Source organism: Sinohyriopsis cumingii, chromosome 1, assembly GCF_028554795.1.
Source record: "Sinohyriopsis cumingii isolate HCF-2022 chromosome 1, ASM2855479v2, whole genome shotgun sequence".
NCBI lineage: Eukaryota > Metazoa > Mollusca > Bivalvia > Unionida > Unionidae > Sinohyriopsis > Sinohyriopsis cumingii.
In genome coordinates this window covers 27,741,297-27,765,308 of record NC_142961.1, presented here as the reverse complement: position 1 = coordinate 27,765,308, position 24,012 = coordinate 27,741,297, and the positions used below count along the sequence as shown (strand labels likewise).

General features: G+C 32.6%; 1 protein-coding gene across 6 annotated transcripts in view; it reads left to right on the top strand.

Annotated features, from left to right (window-relative positions):
• Window positions 1-24,012, top strand: part of LOC149806589 (uncharacterized) — a 255,709-nt gene that overhangs the window by 10,734 nt on the left and 220,963 nt on the right. For all 6 annotated transcript variants that reach the window (XM_089955210.1, XM_089955217.1, XM_089955242.1 and 3 more), the window contains exon 4: window positions 23,260-23,416. In XM_089955210.1, coding sequence (XP_089811336.1) covers window positions 23,260-23,416 — 157 coding nt within the window. The remainder of the gene's footprint in view (window positions 1-23,259; window positions 23,417-24,012) is intronic.

The following is a 24,012-nucleotide window of genomic DNA, read 5'->3' as shown; positions in this document are numbered from 1 at the left end:
TTCACATATCAAATAAAATAAAAGGGTAACACTTACCCCTATGGCTGTAGAACAAAAATGGAGAATGTACACTCCTTGACAAGATTTAAAAGACCAGTGTGTCAGTTAGAAAAGAAACTTGCCTTAAATCTACAGGAGAATGAGTATTAGTAAGGGTAAAATACCTGTGCATACCGTGTTTTTAGTGTCTCTCGCTGCAAGCGATGTATGATGAGATACACGCTAGATCAGTCGCTTAACTAGAAAAACAATTATCCACCCTAGGTAATGGTGTACGCATGTACAACAAAAAATGGTCAAATCATTCTAAATTGAAACCAAGTTATTTCTTGCCTTATTCTGTGACAGTGATATAAAACTAAATTCACAACTCTCATTCTGTCCTAAGCAAGGGAGATCCAGATGCAAAAATCTATTGTTAGTCAAAATGCTTTGGAGTTGCAACAGTTGGCATAATATTGGATCCAGGGTATTTACTGATAAATTTCGAATTCCATGATGTGTATATCTCAATGACATCATGCAAAATCAAAAGGTACTGGTGCTTTACCAGTTCTTGTTAGTAATGCATTTATTATTTAACTTTTCAAATGAGCTGTTAGTACTGTTTCAGTACTTAAACATTCATGTTAGTTTAAAGTATAAAGTTATTTCTTTTATCCAAAAACAAGCTACAGGGGAACCATGGCAACTGAGTGGTTGGCATGATCTAAGAATAACATAATCTGATGTTAACCATAGAATAAATGCATTTTCTACACATTGTTTATTGCCAGTTTTATAGTTACATGCATGCATTTAGTCATCTAGGACATGCACATCTAATAAAATAATTGTAATTAATTGGTCTTTCATCTTATTGCTTTCACCTGCAAAGCAAAGCAAACTATATGAATGTATTGCAGATCAAGGCCACTTGTTGAATAAATGTGATAGCAGGGTGATGTTGATTGTTACTCTTCAAAAGACTGATCAAAGTCACTAAAATTTAAGAAAATTCAGAAGTTATTTGAATTTCAAAATCTATGCTTGTTGAGAACTATTGACCAGAACTGGTAGGATGCCAGTGTACACATGGTAAATGTCTCTCACTCCTTCTTGTTTAACTTGTTTTTAAAGGGATTAGTTAATTCAATGAGGAAATCTTGAAAATTGTTATCAGATTTGAAGAATTAAACATTTTTATGAGGAATAATGGAGAATTTTTATGTGACATTGACATGTTTGAAGCTTGCTTTTGCCTTTCTTCTACTATCCACACAGAATGAAAAGCATTCATCAGCAATGTTTTAAAACTTAAATTTAAACAAAAATCTTGAAAACGTACAGTATTTATTTATGTATATGACCATCTGACAGCAAACTACATAGACAGAAATCTGCCATCACTGATTTCACTATTGGATCAGGGTAATTGTATATGAGCATCAATCTGTAAATTTCATAGACCTAGATCTGCCATCACTGATTTCACTGGGTCTGTGCCATTTGCTTCTAATCATAGATCAGAAAAGGAAAGCACAGTATTTTTTCCATGATAAGACCAGGGCACCTGACTAATAAATTTATCCCAAAAGTGGGTGTGGACTTTTTATTGTTGTTGGGGTGGGCTTATCAAATAAATTTGGTAGACTTGGATCTTTTAGTGTACTTATGTAATAGATGTAAGACTACACTGTTCACAGTTGGAAGCTATTTATAACCTGATAAAATATGGTATATGAAAGTAATTCTTGGTCACATTGTATACAAGAGTTGTCCCTCACACTTGGCACATGGTTGTTTTACCAGGTTTGGTTTTCTGGGTTTCTAGCACATGTTAGGCTATACACAGTGGCCAGTATATTTGGTGAAGGAAGAACTCAGGAAACCCTGCAAAGAACCTATGCCTCATGGGAAGCCACTTGCAAGCTTTCTCACATACCCATGCTGTTCAAGCCTGGGCCTCGAGCTAACACAGAAGTGAGATGTGATAGGTCTGTAAAGCCACATTCAGCCTACTGGGCCCAGTTTGACCAGAAAACTTGAGTTAAAATTTTTAGTAATAAATCTTACTCCCAACTTGCAAAACTTATTGCATATATTGTAATTTAATTGATTAAATATAGTTTAAGTAATACACAGTTCATCCTGCTCTGGCCCCTTTTTGTCTACTATGGTTTCTTTGCCAGACATGATGTCATTGCAGCCAGCATATGTTAATAAACTAGTAACTAAATTTAGATATGTTGTCATGTTGAACCAGTCAGATGACTGAGTTGGAGCATGTGATCAAACATTATATCAGTGTTTGTAGAGATGTGTGCTTTTCAGTGTAGATGCTGCATTTAACTTAAAATGATTTGTGGAACGAACCACCCACCTCCCCTCATTCCACCATGTCATTTATTTGGGACATTTCTTGCATAGCATACTGTTCCAGTTCTGTTCGGGGGGGCTATTGCCAACTTTCATGCATTCACAGCTTTGCTTTTGAACCCCAATGTGTGCCAGTACTTAATTGTACTCAACTATTATGCCCATATACTTCATACCCGCTTCCTACGGTGCATGTATGGAGTATCAGCTGATGTTTGTTATCATAGCATCCTCAGGATCAGACTTATCGAGTTTCGGTTATCAGTGTTCCTATATACCTAGTATCAGCCCATTGCGGCTCCACGTGGTGGTGTTGGACACTCTTCACAACCCTACAAACTCCCCCAAGTCTCTCTTCCTTGTGTATTCCTATAGAACAAATTCAGAGCTAGGTTGGTGCAGTGTGCTATGACAGGATTTGCTCCCGTTATGCCATTTTATCTGTACAATAAAGTGCCTATTGAACTATGTATTGTGTGTTATTTAATCTTACTTATAAATGGGATCCAACAGCATGCTGCATAGACAAAAGTCTGCCAGCACATGATGTGATGGCTAATCAGGGTTATATGTATATATAACTTAAACTAAAGACATGAAGCATTGTGACTAGTCAGATTTTGAAGTTGGATCTGAAGTCAAGTTTTATGATGGCAGGACTTGTAATTCTCACAGCATTTGTTTCCTTCACAAAACCTTTTAAATACATTATTGGAACCTTTCCTATACTTAAAATGAAGTAAAGAAAGTTAAATTCTCAGATCTTCCACAGTTATTTGGATTTGCATGCCATAGTTTATGTTTTAGATGAACAGGATTATTTTTTTATACAAAAGCTTCATTGAATTCATTTTAAATTTTGAATATATTTCAAAAGCAGTTTAAATTATTTTATGTAATTTAACTTGGTTGATTTTACTTATCAAGTATTTACATAACAGTGTCATGCTTGTTTACATTAGATAGAGGTACATATTGGGGTTGCAGTGTTAACATTGAATAACTGTTAGGTACTAAACATTGAATAACTGTTAGGTTATTGGTTTTATTGGACTGATAAGGGGCTATTTATTTAGTTTATTTATGAGATCGGGTCATCTTGCTCGTAAAACAGGTGACACCGATTTTGTTTGAGTAAAAAGGAATAGTTAATGTGGATACAAACATTTCAGTGTACTTAATGTTATTTTTGTATATTGGAACCTGAACAGGTATATAAAGTCCATTGTTATGAGGGACACGAATTTGTTAGGCTAGGTCTTTTGATCATTCTCTTTGTAAAGAGCTGTTACAATTTTCTTCAAAGGTTGATATAATTAGAAGGCTTGTTGCCTGTATGTTTGTACAATTCCAGTTTTCTCGCATGCAGTAACTTGGCTTTACAAGACAAATTTCTTACTGTTTTGTATATTATTTCTTTTTGTAAGTTGCCCACTTGATATACTACTTCAAATTGGAAGCATTTTATGAACAATGCAAAACATTGGAAATGACAGTATATAACAGATATTATATCTGACGGAGGCAAATGATGGAGGCAAATAATATGTCTATTCAGTCTTTTAATGATGGAGGCAAATACTGTCTATTCAATCTTTTAATGATGGAGGCAAATAATATGTCTATTCAATCTTTTCATGGTTGTCAAAGGCATGAATGAAAAATAACTATTCAGAATATTGTGCTTTATGTGAAATTGTGTAGTCAGTCTGTTTTCATTACCTAACTTTTATCTGATTTTAAGTAGACTTTCCATTGGAAGAAAGCACAATTAAGCCCAGTCAGTGAGACAACTATTTATGGGGTGTGTACTTGTACTTAATTCACATGGATGCAATTATTGAATACACTGTTGAAGTACATTTTAATTTCTAAATACATAATGTATATAGTAAATATTTGTATTACTTTGATTATGTACAGTTTCTTGGACAGTATCCAGTGTTCAGATAGTGCAACCTGTTTTAAATCAAACCTCCAGTGAAACCTTTGTTGGTTAAAAAATAATTTCATTAAAAAAGATGGAACAGAATACACAGATCACATCATTTTTAAAAATTAAATTAGTACTTTTGTTACATACTGGTTCTAATTTTAAAAAAACTCTATGTGATAGAAATGACAATGACAAGTAAGTGAACAAGTTTATGTAACCTTCTGAACTATTCCAGTTTTCTCCATTCCTATCATATTTATCTGAGACAACATGTACTGTATAATATGTTTGATTACAGTTATATAGAACTAGGAATAACTCAAAGCTATTGCATTGGAATAGAGGATCTGATATGAGTGTTCATATCATGAAAATAGAGGTGATCTGACATGAGTGTTCATATTCATGAGAATAGAGGTGATCTGACATGAGTGTTTTGCATCATGGGGCTAGAGAGGATCTGACATGAATGCTCAAAGCAATGGAATGGAGAGGTTTTGACATGGGTGCTCATTTCAAATAAAATTTGGAATAGAGCGGATCTGATGTGAGTGCTTAAAGCAATGGAGTTGAAAGGATTTGAAATGAGTGCTCATTTCAAATGAAATTTGGGATAGAGAGGATCTGACATGAGTGCTTATTTCAAATCAAATTTGGAATAGAGAGGATCTGACATGGGTACTCAAAGCAATGGAATGGAGAGGATCTGACATGAATGCTCATTTCAAATAAAATTTGGAATAGAGAAGATCTGAAATGAGTGCTCAAAGCATTGGGCCAGAGAGGATCTGATATGAGTGCTCAGTTCAAATGAAATTTGAAATAGAGAGCATCTGACATAAATCCTCAATACAATTGAAATTTGGGATGGAGAAGATATGACATGAGTGCTTATTTCAAATAAAATTTGGTATATAGAGGGTCTGACATATGTGCTAACCTCAAGTAATATTTGGAATAGTGAGGATCTGACATGAGTCCTCATTTCAAATTAAATTTGGGATAGAGAGGATCTGACAATGCTCAAAGCATTCAGATATGGCAAAGGATCTGAGTATTCAGATAGAGGATCTGACATGAGTACTCATTTCAAATGAAATTTGGGATAAAGATGATCTGACATGAGTATCCAAAGCATTGGAATAGAGAGGATATGACATGAGTGCTCATTTAAAATGAAATTTGGGATAGAGAGGATCTGACATGAGTATCCAAAGCACTGGAATAGAGAGGATTTGACATGAGTGCTCATTTAAAATGAAATTTGGGATAGAGAGGATCTGGCATGGGTACTCAAAGCATTGGAATAAGGATGACCTGACATCAGTGCTCATTTCAAATGAAATTAGGAATAACATGGATCTGACATGAGTGCTCAAAGAATTGGAATAGAGAAGATCTGACTTGAGTCTTCATTTCAAATAAAGTTTGGCATGCAAAAATTGAAATTATTTGATGAGTTTCATAAATGTAATTGGAAATTTATCACAAATGTAAGATTCTGTTTATTGCATGATGAAAAATACTAATTTTATTGATGAAACCACAGAATAATGTAATGATATAACTTTGAAATACATCATGATTCTTTGGATATTCTGCCTTTCTTTTGCATGACATTATGATTTTGTTTGTAACAAAATCAGGTCTTATTACACATATTACATATATCACGTCTTATTACACATATTACATATATCACGTCTTATTACACATATTACATATATCACGTCTTATTACACATATTACATATATCACGTCTTATTACACATATTACATATATAACGCTATGATACAGTTATATAAACATAAATAACATGGTGGTTACATGGTAAATTGTGATACCTTCTGTACAGCCATATTTTTGTCCAGTTCTGTGTGATCTAGACCACCGAGTGGAATACATTTTCACCAGACTTAATAGACAAGGTATTCATAATGCTGAGTCTTGTCTATGGGAGCAAGGGACAGTTTTTATGAACAAATTTAATGCCGCATTCACTGGCCTAGTATAAAGAATCATAAAAAATAAAATACAAAAGTGAGGTCAAAAGGTCCATATTTTTGGATAGCTATAATAAAACAAAGCATAAGAATATTATTCACTTGACCATAGAAGTCGATGGCAGTTCATAGCAAAAGAAGTTTATGCACCCCATCCCCAAATTTATACATGTATTTTTCACATCCAAAAGTCATTTTTCACACCCTGTGATGCTCACAGTGCAAACACAAGCCTTTTTCCTTGGTGATAATTCTGAAAAACATTTTGTACTAAACAGGCTGATACAATTGAAAATAGTTGCCATCCAAGCCCTTTTTGAGATATTGTACTTGCCCTCAACCCACATGTTTACTGCTTGGGGGCTATCCCTTCTTCCTAGCCGACTATTGGTATTTCACTATCTACATTACTGCAGAGTAGCTATGGGTGGTGTACATGCCCCACATCAGTTTCAAGTACAACACAGGCCCGAAACAACTAGTTCACAAATGTATCCATATCTTTAATTTGTAAACAATAATAGCTGAAAAAAATCACACCATAGCCTTAAACTAAGAAAATTTACATGGGGCCAATTTACGAAGCTATCCTCTGCCACCTAAGTTTTGGCTGCCTGCCTTGCTTTCCCTGGGAGAAATAAAAAAAATCAGATTTTCAAAATTGCAATTACAGTGACATTTTTTAATCAAATTTCATTTATACAGTCCAGGTATGACCAAACATAATATTTTCATGGGATTTTGGGTTATGGTCCCTCGATCATGGTCGGGTGGGTGGGTATGGTATGTGAACATGTAATCTAAAAATGAATGAATAAGCCATGGCAAGACATATATGTTAGCTCTGGTTTCTTTTTGTCTTTGTTTGTTTATAGGACTATATCAATATTGTCCAAGTGTTGCTGGCTTGCTGCCATCTATGTTTATCCATCTAAGTGTATACATTTAATTACTGGTAAATATCACCCATATCCATGTCTTCATGTATTCACAATATATGTCCATACAAGGTTCACAAATAATGTATTCCAGAACATTGGCAATCACTGTTCTCTGTTGTGTGTTAGACAAGATCTTGATCATGTCAGGTCCACCCTGTCAGAATGTGCTAGAAAATAATAATTTTGGTTTTTGTCCCACTTTTGAAACATAGGGGAGACTGATATACAGTACCAATTTTCTGAAAATACAACCGCTTTCTGGCTCTAGTGTGACTTCTGAAACTTTTGATTTCATTTTCTTAAGTTTTTCTTTGTGTCAGCTACATGAATGCACAGAATCATGTGTGTGCAGTTACATCTTATGTCAGTGATGCTGAATGTACAAAATCATGTGTGTGCAGTTGCATTTTATGTCAATGATGCTGAATGTACAGAATCATGTGTGTGCAGTTACATCTTATGTCAATGATGCTGAATGTACAGAATCATGTGTGTGCAGTTACATCTTATGTCAGTGATGCTGAATGTACAGAATCATGTGTTTGCAGTTACATTTTATGTCAGTGATGCTGAATGTACAGAATCATGTGTGTGCAGTTACATCTTATGTCAATGATGCTGAATGTACAGAATCATGTGTGTGCAGTTACATCTTATGTCAGTGATGCTGAATGTACAGAAAAATGTGTGTGCAGTTACATCTTACGTCAGTGCTGAATGTACAGAATCATGTGTGTGCAGTTACATCTTATGTCAGTGATGCTGAATGTACAGAATCATGTGTGTGCAGTTACATCTTATGTCAGTGCTGAATGTACAGAATCATGTGTGTGCAGTTACATCTTATGTCAATGATGAATGTACAGAATCGTGTGTGTGCAGTTACATCTTATGTCAGTGCTGAATGTACAGAATCATGTGTGTGCAGTTACATCTTATGCCAGTGATGAATGTACAGAATCATGTGTGTGCAGTTACATCTTATGCCAGTGATGCTGAAGCCAATTCCAGGTTGTTTAAGTAGTCATTAAATTGATACAATTGGGTTTTAAACTATTTTTGATTATAAAATTAATTATTTAATTAATTAAGAATAACAAAGTAAATGCTTTACATGGGAAACACATCTGATATCGGTCAGTAATTTACAGCATCAAAAGTTTACTAATTAAATTAAAAAATTAGAGTTCTTATCTTGAACTTTAGAACTTTCAATAAGTAAAATCAGTTTGTAAAAGTGTCCAACAAAGTGCCACAAACCATACATCTACATCTTTCCTTCCAAGCTTTTGGAAAGTAATAGTTTTTTCTTTTGCTAAATCCTTTGTAAACATTTTATTTAGTGTCTAAAATACTTTTACAGCTTGTAAATATAATTCTAATTAGTTAGACATTCAGCATCAAACAAGTGAAGTAATATATTAAGAAATGCAGAATAAAATTAGGGTTGCTGTTGGACAGCAAAATCTTATGGATGTTTGAAAAATCATAAGTAACTTAATTAAATTCAAATTGAAGTAAAATAATTTGTATAAAAAAACATTGGTGAGTATTTGGAGAGTATGATTGTGCTGTAGATATCAGTTTATTAAATCCTTGCAAATTAAATATTTTTAGTGCCAAAACAAATTTGTCATTTTAACATGTTGAACATTTTTCGTTTCATTACTTTTTTTACTCAGATTTGAATGTAACAGTGTAAAATCTTTGATTTTTTTTTCATGCAGTATGAAGTTTCTGCCATTCTTCAATAGACACTTCTTGTAAAGTCTCACATGTTGAGACAGTTTTGCAAGATGCATTTGGCCAGTTTTAGAATCCCTTTGATGTTCACCACCATTTCTATTCCCAGTGTTATTTACCTCTATGGATTCTGTGCTTAGGAATTTTTTTTTTTCATCTATTGACACTTAAAACAATTTTGGAGTTTTCTAGCTGCAAGGATAATTTAATTACTGATTATTTTCAGCTAGAGTCAGAATTAAAAAAAAGTTTTATAGTATTCCAGTGAAAATATGTTTAACTTGTCAAGAATAATTAGGTCACAAGAACCTAGAATGTGTAGCTAAACATTGTGGAGAAGATTCCTCATGTATACGTTATGATATTAACAGTATAAAACAGTGAAAAACGAGTGCAGTATTTACTAAAATGTCTTTAAAAAAATAAAAATATAAACCATTTAAATGTCATAGATGTGCATGTATGTCCTTTCTGTACCATTCTGTATAGTTTTAAAACATCACACAGAAATATTTCAGAATCTAAGCAAAAGTTTGCTTGTCATTGATCCTGTCAATGTTTTTGTTCAGAATATTGGTTTGTCATCCAAAATTTAAGTTTCCTGTATTTTGTCTCTTTTAGTTTTTTGTGCTTCTTTGAAATGGGCAGTAAGTTCTCAAAATGTTTATTCTTGCAGAAAACGATAGTAACATTTAAAAGTTGAACTTTCCTTTATTTATCTTGCTGAACATAAAACAATAAATTAAAAGGTCAACTAGCAGTTGCTTTAAACATTTTTCAACCAATTTCATTAACCACTTAAAGTTCTCTTAGAACTGGAGGAAACTCTATATTGTTTGTTTGTCAACTGTATAATAAACCAAATTAAACCATACCCATACAAAATCTGCAAAACTTGAGTATGTCCTTATCTCCATTGTCTTTATTCACAAACTCCTTGTTATACTGTATTTAAATACTTATATAATTGAATAATATTTAACATATAAGATCCAAAATAGTGTAAATGTCCAACTGGTTTCATATGCAGCTGAAACATGTTGCTAAATATATGTGTCCATTTTATCTCATTAGTATAATTGATATTTTAATGTAGTACAAATTATTTGTCACCAGATATAATAAAGGTAAGAGTTTTCCATGAAAGCACTTACGGAAGATTCCAGAAAGATAAAATATTGTGGCTTCATGTCATACAAAATCATATCAAACTGAATATCACATGTCCAATATGTAAGTGCTGATTATGTACCAGTGGAGTGTACAATATATTATATACAGCACAATTCTTATCATGTTCCATTGCTATTATTTGACTCATTTACAAGTAATCTTCTTTCTAATACTCTGCAATGAGTCACTTATTATCATGTACAGCAGTCTTACTGTATCATGGTACAGTTTACAAAAGAAGAATGGATCCTGAATCCAAAAAAGTTGAATCAATATGGATTCAGATCACACCAGATAAAGCCGAACCCTATCTAGTGGGTTTCATGTATAGGCATCCATCCTCAAATGTTGACTGGAATGAAGATTTTGAATTTCAAATAGAGAAGTTCTAAATGAAGGGAGAGAATTGTACAGATTAGGTGATATTAATGGGGACCTCCTAAATGAACAATTAAAGATGCACTGGTTGGATTTTGTTGAACCTATTGAAATTTTGCAATAAGTCGATGAAGTCACTAGCATAATATCCCATTCAAAAACACTTTTAGACCATATGTACACAAATACTAAATAGAATGTCTCAAGAATTTCTGTTCCAAAAAGCAAATCATTTTGCAATTTTTCACAAAAGAGAACAATTACATAGGAGATAAGAATATTCCTATATCTGTCACATAAAGGTCTTTTACAACTTTAAATAATACAAATTTCTTGAATGATTTTGAGCAAGTCCCCTGGGATAACATACAAATTTCTTGAATGATTTTGAGCAAGTCCCCTGGGATAACATACAAATTTCTTGATGATACTGAAGATATTTTAAGCACTTTGTCTGATCTGTTTTTTCACGGGTACATGAGAAAGCCTGCCAGTAGCTTCTCGTGGGTCAGTGGTTCTTCCCGGGTTTTTCCCGATGTTCTTCCTCCACCAATTATACTGGCCGCCATGTATAGCCTATCTTGTGCTGAAAAATGGCGTTGTTCCCTACAACAACAACAACAATAACTGATCTGTTTTTGGAAGTTGTTAATAAAAATGCACCTTTGAAGACACAAAGTTAAGTATGATCATCAACCCGGCTGGGTCACCAAAGAAATTTTAGATACTATGAAGGGAAGAGACCAATTGAAATCTGTAGATAATGAAGATGAATACAAAAACTTGAGAACTAAGGTAAACAAAATTATTAAACAAGCAAAGAGAAACCACTACCAAAAAATTCTTGATGACAAAAGAAAACCAACCCAAACATTTTTAAGGAATTTGGAGCATGAAAGTTAAAACAAATAAGACTGATATTTCATCCCTAATTAATAATGGAAACCATATTTATGATCCATATGACACTGCAGATATTTTCAATGAATTCTTTGTAAATATTTTCCTCCAAAATTACAAAACCTGTTAGACTCTGATCATTCAAAACTGAAAATTTTTGGTTCCACAGAACTTCCAAATGATACTAATTTTGAAATCCTGGAAACAAGTTCTAAAGTTTGGCTTGAATTATCCAAACAACATGAATGTTTCTATATCTACAGGACTTGATATGATAGGTCCAAGACTTCTTAAGGCAGCTACATCTGCTATTGCTGATAGTATTACCATTCTGTGCGATCACAGTTTGAAAACAAGTCAATTTCCCCAATCTTGGAAAACTGCAAAAGTAATACCACTATATAAAGCCGGATAAAAAGAGGATGTAAATAACTATAAACCAATATCGATTCTTCCATCCCTTTCCAAATTACAAGAAAAGCGTTTACACAGTTCTTTTACAAACTATCTCAATAATCACAATCTACTTAATAAAAATCAATGTGGCTTTTGAAAAGATCACTCTTGTGAAACTGGACTTACCTCTGTGACTGAAAGCTGTAGATGAAGAAAAGTTAGGTGGTACTGTATTGTAATGATTGATTTTTAAAAGGCTTTAAACCTAGCTGATCATACAATTTTTATTTAAAAGTTAAAAATCTCTCAAAGTAGTGAGGATCCTCTAAGTGGTTTGCAGCCTACTTGAGCAGTAACATTAAATGGACACCTATCCAAAACTAAAATAATAAGTTTTGGAGTGCCACAAGGTTCTATCTTGGAGCCGTTGTTATTTGTTATGTTCATATAATGACCTAAATTTGAACATGGGTAATGCTGTCTCATCAATTGACATGCATGCTGTTGACACTGCTTTGTTTGCTCAAAGCAACCAGGCCAAAGTTGAAAAGAAACCACATTAAAACTGCTCTCTTCAGGCTTCAAATATGGTGTAAGGAAAATGGTATAATCCTCACTACTGACAAAACAAAAGGTCCTGCTGATAAATACATGGCAGAAAAGAGCAAGATTGAAAACTGATATGCTGGATGTTCTCTGTTTTAACACTGGTCTGAAAATGATGTGTTTAGATAAAATTCTTGGAATATTTATAGATAATAACTTGCAAGTGTCTCATCATACAAATTATGTTTAAAAGAAAATAAACTCTTATCTTTGGCTTCTGAAGAGAATAAAGGCTTTCATTTCATTACAAAAAAGAGTTATTTTTTTTACAATAGGTACATTCAGCTGCATCTTGACTGCTGTAATATAATTTGGGTGAACACAACTATTACAAAATAGCTTTAAATTTTCATGAGCGATCATTTAGAATAACATTCCACATGATATTATATCAGCTCCAAGCATCACTTCCTTCCACAACAGGTGTAATAGATGGATTAAATCAAAATATAAAAAATAATAAAATGAAAAATAATGGTATAATTATTAAAGTACATGATACACCCTCTCCTGTGCTTCGTTTTTGTTTTTGCATCAGTGTAACATTTATTTGAATAGATTTTTATATACTGTGTATTTGCTTGTGTGTGTTAGCATATTATTACTAGCTTACATTTTATATGTACAGAGGGCCTCAAGGTAGATTAATTTCTCATTTGTAATTAATTGTCACCCTCAGAAAATAATGTCTTTATTATTATTATTATTATTACCTAATGGCACCATACTTTACTGATGGATTGCTAACACGAGAAAGAAAAAGATATACAGTCAAACATGGCCCAGTGGTTATCTTTCGATAGCAGTCGCTTGGTGAGAATGGCCATTCTGATTTATCCCTAGGAGAATTCCTAATGTCATTTGTGTAATGTTCCCCTGCTTTCTATGGTCAGTGGACAGGTGTTTCTTAAACAAACAGGTTTTTCCATGCCTTAAGCTATCACTCACTGGAGCATATCTACACTGACTGCTTAGTCTGTGCAAACTAAACTTTTCCTTCATGAGGAAAAACTTTGTGTAGATAAAGAATTATGATACAAATCATTGCAAAAACGTTTCTTATCTCTCTTGTACCCACTGTACACCAGTCACATTGTAAATTGAACTCAGTGATGTAAAATTCAAAAGCGAGGCAGTTCTTAACATTAGCTTAGAGGGTCAAATCTTGATGATGAGTAAAGTAGTCATGCTGTTGCAGAAGAATGGAAGTCACCAGTTCATTTATTTGTCTGTGAATTAAAGCTGTGTCTGATTTAAAAAAAAAGTTCATCTTTGAGAAGAGTTACATCCCTTTTCATTAGGGTGAGGGTCATTAAATATTTAAAACTTTTTTTGTAAAGACAGGTCTAGCTTTGGTTCGTTTCACAAAGAATAGCTATATACAGCTTCCACTGATTCCATATTCATCAAGGGCTTTTCATGTAAGCCAGCTGTCTTTTGAGTTAAGTAATTTGAGCAACTGGCTAATCCAGATATTATTTATGAAGTGTGAACAGTTCTTATGCAAACTTAATTTATAAAAGCTGGCTGACCAAACAGTCAGTCCAATGTTTTGCAGTCATATGCAAGCTGTCACTCAACAGTAAAATCACTTTTGTCATTATGCACAAACCAAACTAAGTTCAGTGATTATTTTAAGTCAGTGATGATTTAATTATTTGATTATATAATAATGATAATAATAATAATGATAATAATAATAATAATAATAATAATAATAATACATGTAATAATAATAGTAATAATAATAATAATAGACTAAAGCCTGACATGAAATACCACTGCTTTGAGAAGCCACCTCTCTTGACAGACCAAGCATAGTTTCTTTGGCAGAAGAGATGGTCTTTAATAATAAGAAAAATAATTATAATGATAATGATATTTGGCTCATGGTATATGTTCAAAAGCCAAGTTCAAAAGTTTAACCTGTGTACAGAGGTCTCCTGTGTATGAATAGCCAGTTTTGCATTTTCACATGGATGGCTGCAATTTATATATTGGGTCCAAAAGCTTGAGTTCATGTTCATGACGACTCAAAGAAAGACATTCAGTTTTTACACAGAACTTGTTCTTTTTCAACAGTTTATAAATGTTTGCATTTTGGTTATGAAAGAGCCAATTGCATACAAACTTAAAAGGTCAGTGCCAAGGTCACTGTGACTCATCACTAAGCACTGTCCAGATATGGGAAGGGTGTATGACATTGTGTAGTCTCTTCTTTATATAGTTATAGGCCTTATTGATCAGCTCCATGTCTTGGTGTATAGAGTTATGGGCCTTATTGATGAATTACATGTCTTTGTTGATAGAGTTATGGGCCTTATTGATCAATTACATGTCTTTGTTTATTGAGTAATGGACATATCATTGTTTATTGAGTTATAGGCCTTATTGATCAATTATATGTCTTCAGTAAAGGAACTTGCTTTTAAGCAGCATTGCTAAGGTACAATGCTGCAGATCCTTTTTTAACTCACTTTTTCTTGTAGTTATAACTATAATCAAGAGGTTTAGAATTTGAATACCTGGAGATATTGAGATATTATTTGGTAAAGGCTTGGACCTCACACTGTTTATGTTTGTATTTTGTATGAATGCTGTTTGTGTTGAAATTTTGCTTCAGTTATTCATATCATGAATTTTCAAAATAGTTAATTTACATCTGACTTGCATATTGAATACTGGTACTATGCAGTGTAAATTTTTGAATGGCTGTTTAAGCTTCATGTATGGTTTTTCAATTGTAACAAACTGTACCATGTCATTTTTCATCGTCAGGTGATTACCTATCTCAAGAAATTTCTGCTGTCCTGTACAAACTTTCGTATATACCATCTTATTTCCAATATAGCACAGTAACAAGTTTTCTTGGATTCACAGACTCTGGTATTATTCTTTTATTATTAGATCTTTTAATTGTTTTCTGTTGTTTTTTGTCAGCTTTCCATCCAAAGTATCCATTCATTCACCCAAATATGTTTCTTAAACTTTTACCAATTTCCCAATGACCTTATTCTTCTATTGGCAATACCTCAACATCTTTTATTTTCCTTTAATTTTATCACTTCAAAATTGACCTTTGTTCAGATAATTTATCCATTCCTATTTGCTTTGTTGTATGCCTCACTTTTTATATCTCTCAGATGTCATTTTATGTGCCTACTCTGTAAATATTATGTGTCTATATTTTCCTGGTCTGATAAATGAACTACCAAACCTGTATTGGTATTTTGATGATTTGGAGTAAAGTCTCACCTCTTCATAAACCATTGTAATTATTGTAGATAGATTTGTCCACAAAACATCAGTTTAGATATTTACCAGTATTTCTTGTGGCTCTTGAGTTGAGGTTGTTTGAACTTTGAACTTTGGCAAAATGTACAGCATGTTTTGATGTCAAACCACCAACATACCAAGACAAGTTTGGGGGCTGATTTATCAGACTAGCATACTGTTACATCTGTATGGTCTTCAGTTAAGTAACAGAAAAGAGCAAAAAATGACAAGTTTTGTAAAATTCAACAAATTTTTTTTTCTCCCTAGAATACATAGTGAAAATTTAAAGAGAACTTTCAGTAGTTTCAACTAAATCCTAAATACTGGTAGTCCTAAAATTGTTATCACAAGTCCAAATGTATAATGTTCCAACAGAATTCCAGTGGTATTCCAAATAAGTTCCAATATTGAATGTGTTGATGTGCCTGCAGTCTTGAACATGGTAATGTGCCAGTGACCTTGGTTGTGGTGATGTACTAATAGTCATTTGATGTATCACAATAATATATTCCAGAAATTTATTTGTCTGAATTTGCTATTATTCCAGATTAATGTTTCTGTCCAAGAACATTATTTAAAAGCTCTTTGTATTTCTAGTGAATACTAATTTGAATAAATAACTCCACAAAATGAACACAACAATAAGACCGATTCTACTTCAAGATGTTAAATCAAGAATGAGTAATTTCTCAAGTAAATAACATAAAAAAAACTAAGACACAAAAACAGAACTATGATGAGGGTCGAAAGTTCATTTCAAGAAAATTCTAAGTTGTGAACAAGATAAGGTCCATTATAATAAAGAACATGGGAAACATCAGATACACCAGGTTTTCCATGGGGGAATACCAGTGTCCTAGACTCAGATTAAGATTAACATGTTTATTTTCAAAGATAATAATTCTAATATTTAATCTATACTAGCTATGTATTATGTTGTTTACAGGATAAGATTTACTGGTCAGGTACACAGTGAACTTAATTTTGGACAAAGTCAAGTGCAAATATATATAACATACCATCATTAAGAAAAGTCAACAAATAATTCAAATTAAATATACATAACATTATCTTAATTGCTATGTTTTTATACGTCAGGCAGAGTGTGCAATTCATGGTCATGTCATCTCTACCTCTGTCCATTAACAATTTTCTTTTTTGTACAGTAACTTGAGTTCCCATGCTGGTACTAAATGTTGCAGTTAGGTTTTATTGAAGGAAAAGTACAGACATTTGTTTTGATTTAAGGTCAAAAATATAAAGTTCAGTATCATTGTAACCAACCATAACCTGGTAGTTTTCTTGCAATAACTTCAATTATGTCTGAATCCCTTCATGAAAGATTTGCCATATAAAATATTTAGAACCATATTTATTCAGATGTCCAAATATTAAAGGTCGTGACTGACATGCTAAAACAAAATGGTTTCCACTCAGTAACTTGAGTTTTAAAGTATATGCCTTGACTAAAATATATTGGTATGTTGCTCATGATGATTCAAGGAAACCTATTAATACATTTTGTATCACATGTTTTTTGTGTGTGTAGAAAATGGAGGATATTAAAGTGTGTCTGTTCCAATCCATCCATTCCATTTTTATTTCCACTCGGTAACTCCCTGAATTGGATTTTAAGCCAGTATGCAGCCTGATGTAGATGATACAATGCCTGATTTTTTTGATTGTTAGCATTTGACATAATTGTTTAGTGGAGTGATATCAGTGATTATCAGACCTACTTACTTTCATTTACTTTCAAATAACCAAACTTATTTATTATTAATGGACTTCTATCAAATTTTGTATGCATTCTTGATGTTGATAAGGTCTTAGCCGAGATTTTTCGTTTGAATTCAACATGTATAATATCATTTAGTAGACTTTTACAACTCTATAGTCTTAAAATAAGTAACAGAAAAAAAAGCAAAACCCACAAATTTTGAAAAATTTAACAAATAATTTAATTCTCTAAGTTATAAAATGAAAATTTAAGAGCAAGTTACTTTATTGTGAACTAAATCCAAACTAATCCTAAAAGTTCTATCACAAGTAGAAAAAAGAATCAGTTGTTGTGAATGAACTCCAGGTCCAGAATGTGCTGATGTACCAATATTCTTGAATGTGCTGAAGTGCCAACAGTCTTGATGTATGACAATAACATTGTTTAGAACTTCTTTGACTGAAGTCACCCCAAAATTTTGCTTATTTGCACTTTGTAATTCCAATGAACATAGTCCAAACTAATGGTTCCTCTCAAGTTAAATCTCGCCACAACATTAAATACAGTTGCAGAGTGATATTAAAACAAGAACAATACCAGGAAATAGAAATTGGGAATGAAATAATTCTCTCATATACATTTCCATGTCTATTACGAATCTATGTTGCAATACTTCCCACCTGACTTATGTTGCAGCACAACCCTCTTGACTTAATCATCAATGGGGAATTAGCCTAAACTGTACACAGGTTCATTTTCTAGAACTCAAGCCCAAATCAACAACTTGTTTAAATCTCATTGTCTAAAAATACAAGATTGTTATAGACTTAAAGGAAAACACACAATACAGATACACATAAGACCTTTGATAGTCAATGATTGGCAGGTACATCCACTTTAATTTCCACACAATATGTCCTTTATTTATCATTGGATTTTAAGCAAACTTGGTATACAGCTTAACATTGTTTGGTCCTTTGCTGAATTTGACTAAAAGCATTTTATGTTATTATTTAGAGGAGTTATATACCCTGTTTGTTTGGACCCAGCCATTTTAATTTCTGGACATTAACTCCATTAATTTTAATTTGATTTCAACCAAATTAGGTATGCAGCTTGATATTGATGAGACCTTGGCTGTATTTAGTTGTCAGCATTCTGTCTTTTAGCAGAGTTATGGCCCCTGTTTTAAGGTGCATCAACCTTTTTTCTGCACAATGACTTTCTTGTTGGATTTTGAACAAAAGTTAGCAACTTGGTATTCATGATACTTTGGTTAAGTTTGATTTTTAATGTTTCTTAGGTACATGTTCAGCATGCAACTTCATTGTTGAGTTATGGCCCCTGATTGTAGGGCTTCCTTGCTTTACTTTTTTGCAATAACTCACTTCTTTTCTTTTCCTGCAAAAACTCCCACTGCATGCAACTTCATGTTTGATTTATTCGGTCAGCATTATCATTTACTGGAGCTGTGATGCTTTATTGTTGGTCCTGCCCATCTTTGTTTCCCCACAATAATGACCTTAATTTTTTAAATTATATTTCAAGAAAATTGTATATGTAGCTCTAAATTAAATGAAATTTTGTTATCAGCTTCCTATGTCATCATTTAGTGGAGTGTTAGCTGCAGAATGTTGGATCCACATTTTGTATGCAGCTTTATGCTGATTAGATCTCATCTAAGTTAGATTTCAAGCATTCATGTTGTCAGTAGTGTCTTGCTTTATAAATGTACCTTTGCACATTTACATTATCACTATTGTCACAAATGTACCTTTAAACATTTACATTGTCACTAATGTCACAAATGTACCTTTACACATTTACATTGTCACTATTGTCACAAATGTACCTTTAAACATTTACATTATCACTATTGTCACAAATGTACTTTTACACATTTACATTGTCACTAATGTCACAAATGTACCTTTACACATTTACATTATCACTATTGTCACAAATGTACCTTTACACATTTACATTGTCACTATTGTCACAAATGTACCTTTACACATTTACATTATCACTATTGTCACAAATGTACCTTTACACATTTACATTATCACAGTTGTCACCTAGCCATTTACCTCTACAAAGCTACACTCTCCCACTTCCAGTGAAAATCAGAAGACATCAATTTAAGGAAATGACATTTGCATATAAAGATCAGAAGTCAATGTCACTGAAACCTGAACAAAAGGAAATTTAAAGCTCTGCTGATCATAAACCAGAAGAGATTATGAGATGGCCTGTTGTCCATCGTTTGTCTCTTTGTTAGCACAAGCTAGTTGCTATTTATCCTAAACTACTTGGAGGATTACCACAAAACTTTACACACACATTCTTTCCATGGTCTAGTTTGTTCTGAATGAAAATGTTGCCGATTGGACCCCATCTTCAAAATATTTGTATCCTCTTCTCTTGATGGACGATCTTATTGACATGGGGATTTCAGTAGGAGATTTTTTTATAATATCTAATTGAAACTATTGCTGATCTGGCATCTAATATGGCCATCGTGGCAGCCATTTTGAAAATATTGTTATTGCTAGTCCTGAGTAGAGTATCTAGTTGGTCTTAAATGAACTTGCTGCTGATCTTACATCTAATATCAGTTCTGTTGAAAATTATGATATTACTTAGGAATATCAGAGACGGTTTTTACACCCAGCAGTAAAAAATCACCACTGCAACCATCTTGTAAATCTTGTTTTTGCGACTTCTTCACAACAGAAAGTCATATCAACATGGAATTTTCACTGGAAGACTTTGTATGGTGTCTAGTTGTTCTTAAGTAAAAATTGTGCCACCTGGAAATCTAATAGGTCCATCACTATAGCTGTAATGAAAATCTTTTTATTACGACACCTCTTAAACAGAAGTCATACTAGAATGGGGTTTTCCTGGAAGATTTCTTTTAGTGTCTAGTTGATCTTAAAACATTGTGCAGGTCTGATATTCAATATGGCTGCCACAGTGGCCATATTGAAAATTTTATTGCTACTCCTAAAATGAAAGTCATGTCCATATTTGGTTTTCATCAGAAGACTTCTTATAATGTCCTGTCTGCACTGAATGTAAATGGCAATATCTAGTTGGTCCTGAATGAATGTGGTGCTAATCTGACCTCAAAAATACTTGCCACAATGAACGTATTGGAAATCTTTTCACTAATTCCCCAGATCAGCACCACATTCATTCATGACCAACTAGATATTATAATTTGACTGTTAGTGAAAACCCTATGTTGATATGTCTTTCCATTCAGGAGGAATACCAATAACAAGATATTCAAGATGGCTGCCATGGTGGGGTTGACAGTTCATCACCATTTACATTAAATACACACTAGACATATTAAGAAATCTTCTCCTGTTTATTTATACAGGAGCTGCAGTAGCTAAATTTAAAAAGAACATAAAAGTATTGTCAATTATATCCCAAATATTCCAAAAAGTTCTATCTCCAGTCCTGATGAATAAAGTTCTAATTAAATTCTGGTAGTATTCTAAATATCATCCAATGCTGAATATGTTGATATACCTTTAGTTTTATATTTTTTTAAATAAAATTTCATTTGGAGTGCATTTTCTGACATGTAATTTTCAAATGATTTAAAAGGTGACCCAGAACTTAGAACTTGAAAAAAATACCTTATGTGTCCCAGAACATACAGTGCACAGAAAATAAAATTAATTTATGATGTTTCAACAAATATGGTGACCCCACATATACAGTAAATACGATATTCCAAATGAAAACTGCTTTCCTTATGTACCGACATCACATAAGATTCGCTATGTTTTTAAATCCAAAGGTCCTTGAATTTTTCACAATAAATCCAATAGAATTTTAAATCCAAATGTCCTTGAATGTTTCACAGTCAGTATAATAGAATTTTAATGCAGTATCCAAATATCTTTGAATAAATGGTATAGCACTGTAGTTCCAACAAATGATTTTAAATTAAATAAATCAATCAAGCTACTTAATGTATGTCTTCCAAGTGCAGGTAATGTCAAAAAATAAGAAATTTTGCAGACAAATCCTTTTATATAGAAACATAATATGCAGTAGCAATATTATTATGAAGCTTTAAAATAAATTGTTTAGAAATACTCCAATTCAGTAAACAAACCAGACAGTCAGGAACTAGGACTGTCTGACCTTTCTATCAGTAACAATTTCCTTGCTGGATCACATGATGTTTTCTTGATCTGTTAAAGTACATAGTCCTTGGAACTTATGTATGAAATCAACATACATGCTTCATGGCTCTATGTCATTAACTAAATGACCCTTTCTGACATCATTATTATTATGAAAATAATGTACATATTATAGCGATTTGTGTAAATGATTGTCCTAGGCATCATTATATATATTACACATCTCTTTGATACTAATTGTTTGTTGCATGTATATTGACCATGTGGATTCATATGTATGAATGGTTCTCCATGTTGAGGAGAGAAAGGAAGGAAAGTAAATACGTTGTTGTATATTTTTGTTCCCACTGTTCAAACAAAGTGAAACAGACAATATTCTTTTGTGTACCAGAGCCAAACTGTGGAATAAACTGCCCATTGAAGTTAGATACAAGGACACTAATATAATTCAAGACTGCTCTTAAAACTCACATATCTTGACTACAATAACAGACATACAGATTTAATAATGTGTGCTTATTTATTGTCAGCATGTTTTTTGTTGTGTTTGTTTTTGTAATCTTGTCATTGTATATTTTGTATGTGTTATATAATATTATAAAGTGCTTAGAGCTTTGAAATATTAGGCACTGTACTAAAGTCCACATTATTAATATTATTATTATTATTATTATTATTATTATTATTATTATTATTAATATGATAACATACACAGAGCTGTGTATACATATACAGTGCATATAAATGTGTGTGTCTGTTTATATATTTATACATAAATGTGTTCCTTTTTATGAGGGCCTCAAGGTAGGTTAGTTTTTTCAGCTAATTGTATTACACACTTAAAATTATTATTATTATTAATATTATTATTAGTATTCCTATTTGGAATCCTACATGGATTTGATTAAATTTCAGAAAATCTAAGACTTTTTTTGATAATTTTCTCCAAATCAAACACAAATCCTAAATATAATAGTCCCTCACTATAATGATGTACAGGGTAGATATACAGTGTTATTAATGCTATAATGATGTACAGGGTAGATATACAGTGTAATTAATGCTATAATGCTGTACAGGGTAGATATACAGTGTAATTAATGCATTAATGCTGTACAGGGAAGATATACAGTGTAATTAATGCTGTACAGGATAGATATATGGTGTAATTAATGCTATAATGCTGTAAAAGGTTAGATATGCAATGTAATTATGTTATAATGATGTACAGGGTAGATATGCAGTATAATTAATGCTATAATGCTGTCAGGGTAGATATACAAGGTACGTGTAATGCATTATAAGTGAGGTCACATTATTCTGAGGTAGGATTAGTATCAAAACTCCATCCTATAAATGGTTTATATGACCATAGTCATGTTACAGAAGATACAGCACAATACTGAGACATGTTACAATGAGGGAACACTGCCAAGATTATGGGTACTCTTGCAACTTGCAATTTTTGTCAGTTATTTCCCCATAATCACCGGTCTAGGGCCTACTTTTTTTAATAAAACTGAGTCTATACAGAAATTACATGTTTTATTTATATGGTTGTAGTGTGAAGACATGGATATTGAGTTGTTATCATAATGGGCTTTTTAAATGTCATGATCATATTTAATTATTAAATAATTCAATGTTTTGTTTCAGATTAAAAGCATTGACTGTCTGGCCAAATTTGTAGCGCTAGGAACTCTGAATCTTGCAAATAATGACTTATCTTGGCATGAGGTTGGAAAACTCAGGAATCTTCATATCATTGACCTCAGTCTCCATGGCAACCCACAACTGGAAAGAGATCCCTACTGTAAGTTCCCAGACCTCTGATATTACAGTATTGGAGACAAGAAGGTTTTATTCCATATTTACTGGGATAGGATAATAATTATGCTATGAAAGTGTTCCATAACCATGGATTTGCTTTGATTTGTATGATATTAATTTGTATGCATTTTCTGGTCTCAGATTTATATTCCAGACATGAAATGATCCATCAATTAAGAAAATAGCTCCCTTTTGAAGGTACCACAGAAAATATCATTTTTTTGCAAAACCACTGAAAGTTACCAATATACTTGTCTCAGGAATATAAATTACTATTAATCAACAATAAATAATAAAATATATAAAGATTTGAATTTTTATGATTTTTTGTTGTAGTTTTTACACAAGTGAATACTTTTAATTGGATGACTTTGATTTTGATCAAGTGTCTCTTGGTATATTCTATTGTATGCCCAGACTATGTTGGCTGCATCAGCTACAGTGTAGTTACCATGGCAAATGGGAAACACTTTAAAATTAGGTTTGTGCTTCATATTGAACAATTGGTCAAGATACGCACATCCTTCTGTCCATCTCTCCATTCTGTTGTCTGCCATGCAGACATCAGTTTATGATTTG